The following is a 14,366-nucleotide window of genomic DNA, read 5'->3' as shown; positions in this document are numbered from 1 at the left end:
CCATCTCTGGCAAAGCATCGTGGTCTGTCATACTGGACATTCACCCATTGAAAAATATTATTTCTCCAAGGAGATGAGATTCCTCAGATTCGTGGAAGCATAGCTTGAGAGAATCTTGGAAATTATTCTGAACCCTGAGGCAGCAAAAGGATTGTTTATATATAAATATAGATATAGAGGAAAGAGGCATGAGGATTTGGTAACAGCACGTGGCTTGCCATACAAAGGTAAGCAGCTAGCTTAAACAGTCTGATACAGCCCTAGGAAAATGCAACTTTCAGTCATGTGCTCAGCTACAGTGAGTGGAGGATACAAATAAGCAAATGCAGGAAGGATAGATTGCTGTACTTGTGGGGTATTATGTGGTATAACATCATGGTTTTTGGGCAGTGCTTATTTTGGTTAGTATAAGATGCAATATTGCACATGCTTATATTCTGTGGATTCACTGCACCGTTTCGTTTGCCATTGGATGTATATATTTAATGTTTGGCCACCTTAGATTCTCCTCGCATATGGTATGGAGATGTAGTAGTGGAACTGTTTATAACTATCTATAAGGTCTCTTGACTGCATGTTCCTCTTCATTGTTCAGTCCACTGGACTCTGCCCTCCTATTTCTGTATCTGGCTCCTGTTATCTATTATTTATGCTGTAGAGCTTTTAGCTTCTCCTGTAGTCTGCCTTTCCTGCACCTGATATTTAGTTATCATTGTTGTATATGAGTGATGCATATGCATGTGTACAGGTAGGCACATGGTGTGCAGTACCAGTTCCCCCATCAGGGATTTAGGGATATTTTAACAGCCTGCTTGCCCTTGTTTTCTCATCCACTGTGCTAGCTGTAAAACTCATATCTTCTTTTTATCAACAAATGAATTCCTGTGTAATGAAAAATAGTTATGCTCTTATTGGTTTCCAGTTCAGATTTTTTTCTGTAAGTGTAGCTGCTTTGTTTTTTAGAATGAATAGTTCAGATTTAAAATACACTTGCTTTGGATACTCCATATGTTGTATGTGACTGAAATAAATAAGGTAACACACATACACGCCATCCTTAAAGCTGAACTTTTATTTTTTCCACATTTATTTTGACTGATCCTTGTAGTATTTGTCTGATCTAATTTATTCCAATTATTTGCTTAATTATGCAATTAATATCACTGTTCAGTGTCTGGTGGTAGAGCCAGACATTTTTATATGTTGGGCCAATGCGCTTTGTGGAAGATTTCTAAAAGCTGTAAATAGGATAGTGCAGAATCATTATATTCTATGGCCTTTTGAATTGCATTATTTTAACATTTAGAGCCACTGCTTTCACTGTAAAATATTTGTGTATATGACATGTATTAATAAGGCACATTAAATGCTTATTATTGTGACACTGCACAGAGAGCAGGTGATAGCTGCAGTTAGCATAATATGGGTAGCAACCCACATGGCAGAATCATCTTTCATTGTTCTTCTACAGTGTTCCAGTCCCCTTCACTAAAGCAGAAAAAAAACACAGTGAACATTTCTGCATTGTCCTCTTCACAGGTCTCCAGACTCTGGGACATGCTGCATTATCCACCCACGTGGAGCTCGATTGAAGTTTGGCCTTCTTGAAAGTTCTTCCCATTCGTTCTTGGGTACCATCTCCACCTGAGGTATCTGTGATATCTGAGTCTCAGGAAAAGAAACCACTCTTATGGGGCCTGCTGAACCACCATATGGAATTGGTGCCCTGGGGATAATGAATAAAAGAAAACCAGGATTAGACAGGAAATATACATACATGTAAGTTGGATTTTCTTTTAAGAAAAAGTCAATTGATCAAATCTATGAAAGAGAGAGAATTTTGTCTGAGGTAAAGGAAAGGCTGTTATTATTTTTTAAATAATAATTAAAGAGGAATTGCCAGTATTTTGCAAAATAGCAAGGTATTTTTACCATGTCTTTATTGTTTCAAATAATGGATAAAATCATAAAGACGTCTAAAGACTGAAAAGCATACCCAAAACATCAATAGACATTTTCACATTTGCAATGCTGGTTACAGTTCACTGATGAAAATCCTTTCCAGAGTTGATACAAATCAGTGTTAAAAGACACCTTTGCAAACCATATTTTCTTATAATGTGGAGGAACAGCACTGATTACATTTATATAGCTACATGACTATTGATAAAATAGAATCACCACCATCTAAACTGACTGGATTTTTTGAGATGGTTGTTAGAAGCACTGAATTTCAACTATCTGATATATTTGTGATCCAATCTAAAATCCTGTCATACATCTTTAAAAACATTTGATGCCTTTTGAGGCCTACCTAGACTCCTAAATACTTACACCAGGTATCAGGATGAACAACACTGTAACAGATGTTTAAGCATTATATTTAAAGCACTTTTAATATGACAAATTGCTAATATCTGAAGGCCTGAGATACAATTCAGTAAACCTAAAAATGTAGCAATGATATTTTACTCAATAAATAAAACCGTAGCAATGAAATTTTACTCAATAAATAAAACAAAAAAGATTTTCTGTTATACTTACTGTTCATGTGGTTAAAGGTGTGGTGAATAATAATGCATCTATTGCATAAGAAATATAGGCTTGTGGGCCATTTTAAGCCTAGCCAATTTCCATTTTGGTGTTTGAATCAACCTGTCCTGTTTGGTATTAGACTGGCCTTAAACATCTCATGGTCAATAATTATAGGTATTAGCCCTAGTGAGAATAACTGGGATCCTACCATAGATACTTTGAGGGAACCCATGTATTGGCTAAAGCGCTTAATCTGTTCATTAGTAGTACAGGGGGCAGTCTTAGAGTAACTTTCTATTATCTATCCATAGATTCAAGTTTTTATTTATTTTACTTTTATTTATTTTACATTTGTTTACTGGGAAAGTCCGAATGGACACAGGTCCATTTTCAGCGGAAGCCCGGGAAGAAAAGCTCCAAGTACAAAATAATACAACAGACACACATTTTATAATATAACAGATGTGCATTAACATACAGGAAGATTTTACAGTAGAATATACTTGGCAATAATTAACTTTTTTTTTTTTTTTTTTTTTTAGAACTATAGGATAGTACAGCAGGGTGGTGAGCCACCACTTTGTTCTTGTGGGATCCCAGCAACAGTGAACTGATAAGGCTTAACCTGGGGGGGGGTGTGGCATGGGCAGAGCCAGTTTTTTGTGTAGTGGGTGTTGAGATGTTTTTTAAATTGGGAAGTAGAGGTTGTAGAGGTTATGTGATTTGGGAGTGTATTCCAGGTTCTGGCAATAGAGCAGGCAAAGGGAGATTTGCCAGCCTCATTTTTGTGTTTAATGACATTTATGTGGTTCTGATTAGTGGATCTTAAGGTTCTGGAGGTGGTGTAGGGGTGAATAAGCTGCTGAAGGGTAGGTTTTTTTTCAGGAAGGTAGTATAGCTTGTGTGCAATAGCGAGTTGACTGAGAAGGAGGAGTTGAGGAAACTCAAGCCAGTTCAGCTGCTTGAGGGCCAAGTGGTGATGAGACCTATGGCTGGCTTCGGTAGCAAACTTGGCAATCTTGTTGTAGCAAGATTCCATCTTGGTTAGTTTGGCATAACGAAGGTTGGTTAAGATAGGGGAGGCATACAGGAGGATAGATAGGAGATGGGTTCTTGCAATAGTGGCTTTGGTGTTTTTAGACATAAACTGTTGGTTCCTATAAAGGAGGCTGATCTTTTTGTTGACCTTCTTGATTGTTTGGGCAATATGTGTGTGGTATTTTAGATTATTGTTGATTTCTATACCTAATAACTTTGTGTGAGTTGTTGGGGTGATTAGTGTATTGTATTATCTGTGGATTTTATGTCAAAATTACTGTTTACTTGAGGAGATCTTCCAGGACCGAAGAGAATAAGTTTGGTTTTCTTTGGGCTGAGTATAAGTTTGATGTTGGTGAGCCATTCTTCTGTCAGGGTAAAGTTATTTTGGGTGATGTTTTTTTAGTTCCTTCAGGGTGGATGCAGCACATATAATGGTGGTGTCATCAGCGTACTGAACTATAGAGGCAGAAGGTGAGGATGAGGCTATCTGGTTAGTGAATAGTGAAAATAGCAAGGGCCCAAGGATGGACCCTTGAGGGACACCTATGGCTACTGGAAGTACGGGGGACAATTGGTCTTTCCATGGAACTGTCTGTTGTCGGTTAGATAAATTTTTAGAGAACCAGGATATGGTAGATGAACTGATGTTAAGGGTAGCTAGGCTTTTTAGGAGCATACTATGGTTAACCATATCGAAGGCTTTGGATAGGTCTAGGAATATGGAAGATACGAATATACCTTTGTTTCTATGTTGATTCACAATGTTGGAGAATGAGAGCAGTGCTGCGGTAGTGCTTTGGGAAGGCCTAAAGCCTTGCTGGGATGTAGATAGTAGGTTGTTTTTTGGAGGTAATGCAAAAGCTGGGCATGAACCACTCTCTCTAATATTTTGATAAGGGTGATAGAATTGCTATAGGGTGGTAGTTGGTAAGTTCAAGTGATTGACCTCCTTTGTGCAAAGGTATACTATGAAATATTTTCCAGGAGTGGGGTACTTTGCATTTGGTTATTGACCTGTTTATGATGATGGACATGGGATAAGCTGTAGCATCTGCTGTAATCTGTAGGAAGTTGGCTGGGAGATATTTGGCTGCTAATGTTGTTGGTTTAATTTTTTTGAGGAGTTTAGAATTGTAGTGGTGGGGACTGGGTTCAGGGAAAAACTGAGGTTGTTGTTTACTGTATTGGAGTGGGTGGGGGTTACTGTTGTTGTAGGATTGGTAGTTGTGTTTTGGGTATCTGCTAGGGCTTGGATTGTTTCAGTGAAATATTTATTAAATTGGGTGGGGATGTCGCTGTGGTTGTTTGGCAATGTAGGGGAAGGAGTGGTAGGTTTGCCAGGGTGTTTATTAAGGCCCAGATTTTTTGAGGGGTGTTGGCATGTTTTTCCTGCAAGGTTTTATATTAATTAGTTTTGTAAAGCTTTATTAGTTTTTTGGTGTTGTTGCAGAGTTCATGGTATTTCTGTCTCAGGACAGTGGTTTTGTGTTTGTGAAATTGTGACCAGGCTTTATCTCTTTCTTTAATTAAGGACCTAGCATCTTTAGATAGCCATGGGGCATGGTTGGTTTTGAGTCTAGTGGCTCTGGGTGGTGCATAGGAATCTATGATTTTTAGGAAGGTTGAGTTAAAGTACTCTACAGCTTCATCTAGTGATAGTTGTTTTGGGGTGGGGTCCATTTACAGCATTTTAGTGAGCTGATTAGGTCATGAGCTCTAAAGGTTTCTTTTTTTTTTGTTACGTACAGTTCTGAGTATAGGTTGTTTTGTTTGGTGGGACCAGTTTCTTATTAAGTATGTAGCTTGATGGTCACTCAGACTGTCAAGGAGACAGCCTGATTGGTGATCGAGAGTGGGGTCAGATAACAGAATCCAGTGCAAGATGGATTGGTGTTTGGAGTTTTTATTAATTCTTGTGGAGGTAGAAATAATCTGGGTGAACCTATGGAGGTTAATGTAGGTAGAGCAATTTTGGCTGGTACAGTCAGACCTTTCTATGTTAAAGTCTCCTGAAAGTATACTTTCTTGTGGAAGGGAAGATGGCATCCAGTTAAGTAGATTTTCCAGTATATTAGTGTTATTGCCTGGGGGATATATCCTCCTGCAATAATTATTTGTTTATTGGGGTTAAGTTTTAGTTTCGCTAGAATTAATTCTATGTCTTTGACTTCAGGGGAGTTGCATTCAAATTGCTCAATAGAAAGGTGGCTTTGGAATAGTATGGCTATGCCCCCTCCTTTTTTTCCTGGCCTATCTTTTTACATGTAGTAGCCAGGGGCAGTTATTTTGTTGTTGTGATGTTCAGGTTTAAGCCGTGTTTCTGTTAGTACTACAATATCAGGTTTATAAAGGGCTAGTAGGGTATGGAGGTCTACGGTTTTGTTAAGAATACTCCTTATATTAATGTTTAGAAGGAGGAGAGATGAGGTAGGTCTTAGATATAAAGGATTAGGATTTGTTGAGTTTGTACTGTTACTGTTATTGGGACCTGGATTTGGATGAATGTCACCACAACACGAGAGGTTTTGTTGTAGGCGTAGATAGAGTTTGTTTAGTTTGTGGAGTATTTTGTTAGGCCTTCAGGATGAGTGGTGTCTAGTTTTGTAGCTACGATTTTAATATAGACAGGAGAGAGGTAGGGTGGAGGAGAGGTGACAAGATGATAAAGGGGAATGTTCAGGTTTAATGGGATTGGTAGTGGAGTCTTTTTGCCATGGTGGTGGTGGGGGATAAAGTGGAGTTGTGTTTGGAAGGAGGAGAGGACGGACAGCAGGAAGAGAGAGGAGAGGGTAAATGTGAGACATAGTGGATGTAGACTGGTGGTGTTAATGCTTGAGGGCATATTATATAGTTGTGGGTGTGAGTGCTTGCAGTAGTGGTTTGGGAAGGTATTGTGTAGGGTGTGGTTCAGTAGGTTGGAGTGGGGATTTGATAACTGAGTTTGAGGAGTGGTAGTGGGTGTGGCGTATGATTATAAATGTAATTGATATAGGGGTGTGTGGGAATGGGGGTAGGGTAACGAAGTGAGCCCGAGCGGTAGTGAGGGCGAACTGAGCAGTAACTGAGACCTGGTTCAAGGCTCCAGAGAGCACCCCTGCAATACCAGGCTACAACTCGTACCACACTTTCCGGCCACCAAACCAGGACCGAAACACTAAAGGTGGAGGAGTGTCCATATTCACCAAGGATGTTCACACCACCAGGCTAGTTGCCCAACACAATGTGTCTGAAATTCTCCAGGTGCAACTAACACTAGGTAAGACTGCAATCCAAATTGTAGCTTGCTACAGATCCCCCACCATGCCCCAAGATTCTCACTACACCTTTCTAAACATACTGGAAAATATTAAGATACAACCAAACACCCTAATACTGGGTGATTTCAACTACTCTGCCATTAACTGGGAAAACTACTTGTGTACCAACACCTTTGCCCAATGGTTCTTGGAATTCATAAATTCCAACGCCATGGATCAACTAATCCATAGTCCCACCAGGGGTTCCAATATCCTAGACCTGGCCATTACAAACATGGGAAATCAATGCTCCACACCTATGGTCACCCCATCGTTGGTCAGGTCTGACCATAAGCTAATCACTCCTAGCATTCACATTCCACCCCCACCCCCCAGTAAGGAAACCTCCATAAAAAACATCTCCAAAGCCAACTTCATGCTACTCAAGTCAGAAGTGACAAACTTCATGGCACCCATGCAGATGGGAAATGAAAGTATGACTGCTGAATCCTACACTAAGGCACTGTACGAGCACATCCACTCATGCATGAATCGTGCCATCCCAAATAGAACCAAGATGCTCTCCAAAAAAAGGAAGCAATCTGGTGGTCCCCTGCCATAAACAAACTTTACAACAAAAGGAAATAACTGTTGCAGAAAAGAGGAAAATCCCAGGATGCAAAAAAACTCCCTTACCAGCCTCAGTAAGAAGCTGAGATCCCTCATAAAATCTTCCAAAGCTAGTTAAGAAAATAAAATTGCCAAAGATTCCAAAGACAACTACAAGGCATTCTATAACTATGTCAAGAATCTAAATGGCAATGCTCAGATCTGCTCTGAGCTACAACAGAATGGCATTAAATATACTGATCCCAAGGATATTGCCAATATTCTGGCAGATCAATTCAGTGCCAACTTCACCCCCTAAGCGGCCCATCTCAATAGCGGAAGATTGCCATATTCTGGTAATATGCACTCTCCAAAGCTAAGAATACAGCATCCATGGGACCAGATGACATCCCGGGCTGTGTATTACATGAACCACAAAATGAACTGGCACCTCACCTAAGTGTCATGTTTAATCATAGCCTCGCTTCAGGCATTGTGCCCATTGAGTGATCAGTCTGATGAGCCTGATCTGCAAGGCCATGGAACGTATTATCATGGAACTTATAAACAAAGACATTGGCAACCTTCAAACACTGGACCCCACCCAGTTTGGGTTGATCTTGTCTCCTGAACCTGATTGACTTCTTTGAATCAGTCTCCGGAGCCGTGGATGAGGGTAAGGCGGTCCACACAGCCTATTTGGACCTCGCCAAGGCCTTTGACACCATTCCCCACTCTGGAATCATAGATAAACTTACAAAGCTGGGCATTAATCCCTACGTCACTTGATGGGTTGCCAACTGGCTTACTGACAGAACCCACTCCAAATCCAGCTCCAGACAAGTGTAGTACCTCAGGGTTCAGTCCTGGGACCGCTCTTGTTTGACATCTACTTCTCTGAAGTACAGGCCAACACTAAGGGACTCTGGCTAACAAAGTTCACAAATGACTGCAAACTGGGAGCCATTATTGAATCCCCAAATGATGTGGATACTCTACAAAAGGGCCTTACAGAAACAGATGCTTGGTGCCAGAGCCATGGGCTCAAGCTCAATGCCAAGAAATGTATCCCCTTTGGGAAAAAACATGTACCCATGAATTACCACATAGGTGGCAGTACACTAAACACCAAAAGTGTGATAAGAGACTTAGGGACACAGGTGGACAGTGGTCTCACCTTCATTAACCACATCACTACAACAGTCAGGAAATCCTTCTATGTGGCACACCTCATCACTAAGGGCTTTTCATCCAGAAAAAAGGAGGTCATTGTCCCACTGTACTCATTCCTCATTAGACCCATTATAGAATGCCCCATTTGGTATGTACCTCTCAAGACATCTACAACAACTGGAAAGGCCACAGAAATGCCTCACTAAAAGAATCACAGGCCTAAAGCAGATGCCCAATGCTGACCGCCTTAAAAAACTCCAGCTATAATCTCTGGGCCATGTCAAACCCAGAGCTGTTGGGCATGCTACACTTAAATAAATCCCAATACCTCAGAGCCACATGCTCCAGGGATCTAAACCTTGTCATCACAATAAACAAATGGAGGGATAGGTTCCTGACCCAGGGACTCCCAGACTCTGGAATAGACTGCCCATACATGTCAGGCCCTCTTCAAAAGGAACCTTGATGACTGGATGGGAGAAAGGAAATTCTCCCCGGGGATCACGTCAGTTGCCCTGCTAGACAGGGGTCCAGGAAAGTAAATAGTGTGGGAAGAAATAGCCAGGGAATTGTTGTGGCTAGGCTTGTATAGGCCCTAGGGCCGATAGCATAGTACCAACCTATGAACCTATAAGAGAAGCAGATAAAGAAGAACAATCAGGGAGAGAGCTTAGACAAGCTGGAGAAGTACAGCTGTGGTGAAAATACCACTACGTAGATTTTAAGCTCAGGGAGTTTGAAATGACTATTTTTGTCCCTTTCAAGCTGTTTGCCATTCTATAATATAGACATAGAATTTTGAGTTATTACTTAAAGTAAAAGACCCAGTAGGTATGGTGTCACTGGGCTTGCAGAGTGGTTAACTCAGATGAGAAGGGGCAGCTGTACTGGTAATACCACTGCTATGATTTAAGCACTAGTCTATGGAGGAAGGACAGAGTGGCCTCAGAGCGTAGAGGTAAGCCAGGGAGGAAGGAGGGTGGATTAGAAGAGGAAGATAGGGGGAAAAACAGACGGTTATGCAGTATGAAGAATGTGTCCAGAATGAATGGTAGGTAGAGTAAGTGGAGATATATCATACAGGTGAAGGTGGGGGGGCAATGGTAGAGGGGGAAAAGAAGTATAGGCAAATGGAGGGGGAGAAGAATTATAGGCAAATGGAGCTTGCAGAGAAGGAGCTAATTTGGTAGGTAGGTAGCGAATATTAGACTGCTTGAGAGAGGTGGGTGGTGGGGAGTGCACAGCAACGGAGTGAGTAGCTGACCAGGAGACGCTTTAATAGAAGTCAGAATTATGACAAAAAGACAGGGTTCAAAAAATTAAACATATACACATACACTGTTCTTAAGGGGAACTGTTGCTGGGAAGAATTCCACCAGGCAGCAGGGTTCAGAGAGGAAGTGGGTGATCTTCCTGGGTTGGTAATTGGTTTTGAGTCTTTGTAGTGATGCAGGGTACACTGTTCTTAAGGGGAACTGTTGCTGGGAAGAATTCCACTGGAGAGCAGGGTTCAGAGAGGGAGTGGGTGGTCCTCCTGGGTTGGTAATTGGTTTTGAGTCTTTGTAGTGAGGCAGGGTACACTGTTCTTAAGGGGAACTGTTGCTGGGAAGAATTCCACTGGAGAGCAGGGTTCAGAGAGGGAGTGGGTGGTCCTCCTGGGTTGGTAATTGGTTTTGAGTCTTTGTAGCGATGCACTTGAATATGGACAGAGATTGAGTTTAGATAGATAGATAGGTAGATAGAATTCTAGTGCAATCCAGACTTATAAAAAAGACTGGAAGCAGACATCAGTAAACCACTCAAGTGAACAGAGTACTGGTGTAACAAAACTCAGTGCATCCCTTAGGAAAACTATCATATAAAAGCTAAACAGTGTAATTTACAACCAGTCATCAAAGCAGCATGAATAAATTCATGAACCAACACTATATTAGTTTTACTGCTGTACTGAGTCAAAGTTCCAATGAAGCAGAGCCATGATGGAGTTTGAGGGGCCTTGTCCAGAGAGAAAGGTAGTTACATTTTGAAACTTTCTAAAGAATTGGGTAGTTCATCCTATGCAATGCATTTTTTGGATCCAGGGGTTAAGAAAACAACCTATTATTATTTTTTTTTATTATTCATATTTGAGTTCAAGTGGGAACAGCTGCATGGATGAGGTAACAGCAGTTTGAGTCCCTCTCTGAGATTTACTGGACTTTGAGCAGCTGGGGTTCAAGTGGTTGTAGTGATTAGTGATCCCTGTGTGTGTGTGTGTGTGTGTGTGTGTGTGTGTGTGTGTGTGTGTGTGTGTGTGTGTGTGTGTGTGTGTGTGTGTGTGTGTGTGTGTGCGTGTGTGTGCGTGCATATATATATATATATATATATATATATATATATATATATATATAGATATAGATATAGATATATAATAGTTCAACACCTGTGCTTAGATAGTAATTGTGTTTGAGACTCTCTCCTATTTGTATGATTTGTCTCTTCTATATTTCTATATTAGTAGAGTTTAATTTTTCTGTATTTTATGTTTTGCCTGTGTAAACTACAATGTTAGTGTTTGTATATGTTATTTTTAACTAGATCCCAGTCAGGTTTACCATCTCCTTAAATATGCCATTGGAGCAGGAACAATCTGCAGATATCTCCTTGTATACCACTCACAGTATAATGTTAAGACTGTCCTGCAAGACTTCATAGACCTCCTTGCCAGCCTAGTATTAGATTACTTGAATGGGTTAATCCTGTGTTATATTAAAATGTGGGGTGGTGATGAGTATCCTTAACTCATCGTAAGGTTCTTTTAAACTGTGCAGTATTTGAGATTTGTTTGGATTGTATATTCTGCTAACCATATTAAAAGACATTCTTTGGGCTTGATCTTTCCAACCACGTTTGATGACTTCTAACTCAGAGATAGGCAGTCTCATGGTCTGATTACAGTCTGATCCATTTCACCTTGATCTGCCTCTGGTTAGTTCACCCAGTTATGACCCAAGTTATCTAGCAGTAATCTGAAATCTTTACTGGATCAACTAGTGTACACTGAGGGCGTATCCTCTGCTTTGGATCATTCTGCCAAAGTATATTTATATCTTGTGACCGCTGGTGTTCACAAACACTGACTTGGTCAAGAACTTCACAAAGTTAAGAGACAGGAGGGAAGGTTGGAACATGAATGTAGCTGTTTCTTTCAGAGTATAGATTTAAACTGGTTTGACCATTATGTTATCTACTCATTGGAAACCTTATGCAAAGAAGGCAATGTACTTGTTTATTAAGATTTCTCTGACATTTAGCATTCAACCTATGCTTTTCTGGATATGGAGCAGAATATGTTCCAGTCTCAGATTGTGAGGAGACTGTATAGGTTTGTCCTGATATGATTACCTGACTCATACACAGCCCTGCTCATACTTTACCAAAAAGCACGTGAATGACACTGCTTGGAACCTCCTGGTTGTTTATGGACTGTCTTTAAATATATCAGGTATAAGGATTTCTTTTGAATAATTTCAGATGTTTATTGTAAATGCTTTAACAACTGGTACAAAGGCAAGAAATTTGTCTATACCCGTGTGACCTAGGTTAGAGTAGTAGCTGAAGTGTAAACAGTTCAACAGGGGGAATGAAGTAATAAGCATTTGAGGCTCTGCTCACCTTCCTCATGGGAGGATATGGGAGAACTTTTCTTGGGACGGATACCTAGTAATGGCTCAGACCAAGCTCCTAAGGCATATGCTGTCACAGCAGTATATGAGTAGGAAGCCGATTGGAGTGACACTAAGCAAACCTGCACTCCTTCACCTTATATAGCTCTACTGCACATCTCACATGCACTTCACATAAGACAGCTGGACAAGAAATTTATTTATTTATTTGACATTTGTTAACCAGATTGGTCCAGTTTAGCCATATGACCCTTTTTCAGTGGAGACCCAAGGAGAAAAGCTCCAGTTTACACAAATAGTGACATTTTATACATGAGCAAAATAAAGCTTTAAACAATAATATTCAAAAATGATGTACATGAACAAATAAACAAAGAAATATAAATGTTGACAAGCAATGGTGAATAACAAAGTACCTAGGATATACAACAGTGTAGGGCAGAAAAGAACTAATGGTTGCAAACTTTAAAAAATAAATTGCACAATGAGCGACAGCAGAGTCGGTAAAGGATATTATTTACAAGGCAGCATAAGTACATGAGTAAGACAGTGGAAATAGAAATTAGGGGGAAGTAAGGCAGGAGCAGGATTGTGAGTTCAGGAAATATTTTTTGAATTTAGTTTTGAAAAGGCTGGTACTATAAATGCTATGGATGTCAGGAAGAAGCATATTCCAAGCTTGGGGCACTGAGTTTTTGTAGAGGAGTTTGCCAATAATTTTGTTTGGTTTGTAAATGTCTAGAAGGGTCTGGTCAGAGCTACGAAGTGAACAGAGTAGGATATAAAGGGATATTATGAGTGAGAGAGAGGGACAGGCTAAAATGTTGTGCCACCCAGGATAGTGGCACAGCATAAGTTAACTCTCACCCTCCTCTGGCATAGTCTATGTCCTTCTAACTTGGGGGAGTAAATGGACCTTTAAGGCAGTGAGGTGTGCCTGATGGTCAGGTGGAGAGGACCCAAAAAGAATATTAAAACAAACTGTCCATCCTAACCAGTGCTGGCAAGTTCCTAAAACAAGGGTCATAATATCTTGCCTGTAATCTCTAAACCCACCTACCTGCCAGATAATTTGATAATCTTTAAATACAGAGAGGCTAGAAGTGCCCTGTTTCTTAATTATGCTTGCTGTTGATCTGTAAAACTTACAGCAAATGACAATCAGATATTTGGATTTGCAGCAAAAGAAAACTATATCCAGTAAATCCTGAAATAATGCTTCTAAAAGTGCTGTATTAATACATTCCATCACCTTTTGTTTTTATTAATGAAGTGACAGTGAGTCACTAATGTTGCTGCATTTATTTTCCTTCGACTGTCCTTTAGCTGTACATACTGCTAGAAACAGATATACCTGCAGTACTGTTTGTACTTTTTTAGAAGATGTTGTTGCTTACTGTCTCATATAAAAGTTGATTAACTTCACATATTTTATGCCTATGTTACTCTAAAGGACAAAAGTAATTTGTTTCATTTGAATTACAATTTATATTTATTTTATGCAAGCACATACTCTTGTTTTCAAATTCACTTACTGACTGCACTCAGAGTCAGTTTTGTTTGCAACTACAATAACTGCAGTGAATACATATGCAGTCCATTAAAAACATGTTTATTCAGTGTAGTGAAAAAAATGACTGTTAAAGCTATAATTTATCAGTTTGTACATGTGTACCCATTGATAGTTCTTTTGAGAAAAATGTACCTTCATATGACTACTAACTTAAAGATACCCATTACTCTGTTCTTAGTGTCTTTGTTCTCTTCTAATGTATATAGGACATGATAATTAAGACACATAGGCATGGGTTCAGAAAAGGTCACCACCACCATTAAACCCTAACATGGGCTTCTACCACTGGAAGCATCCCTTTCCAATTCAGAGACTGGCCACCACAGTGATCCTTCATGGTCTGCAGGGGTAGGATCAATGCAGTGGGCTGGTTCCACAGCCATGCTCCATGCTAATGAGGCATTTTGGAGGAGTAGCCTATATTAATTAGGCATGTGTTCTTCCCCAGAAATGCCCACAATAAGGCATTTGTAAAGCCAGATAAGTCATGGAACCATTTTCCTATGTAAATCACCACTGCTGGCTGAGTTAATT

General features: G+C 40.1%; 1 protein-coding gene across 1 annotated transcript in view; it reads right to left on the bottom strand.

Moving 5' to 3' along the window:
* Nucleotides 1-1,054: 1,054 nt before the first annotated feature.
* The window catches only part of MYOZ3 (myozenin 3), a 400,135-nt gene continuing 386,823 nt past the window's right edge, over nt 1,055-14,366 (bottom strand). The window contains exon 6 of the mRNA XM_044069394.1: nt 1,055-1,726. Coding sequence (XP_043925329.1) covers nt 1,534-1,726 — 193 coding nt within the window. The 3' untranslated portion in view covers nt 1,055-1,533. The remainder of the gene's footprint in view (nt 1,727-14,366) is intronic.

The sequence above is a fragment of the Protopterus annectens genome, chromosome 4.part0 (genome assembly GCF_019279795.1).
Source record: "Protopterus annectens isolate FY-2018-M chromosome 4.part0, PAN1.0, whole genome shotgun sequence".
Taxonomy (NCBI): domain Eukaryota; kingdom Metazoa; phylum Chordata; order Ceratodontiformes; family Protopteridae; genus Protopterus; species Protopterus annectens.
The sequence above is the reverse complement of the archived record's forward strand: the minus strand, read 5'-3'. Positions and strand labels throughout refer to the sequence as shown.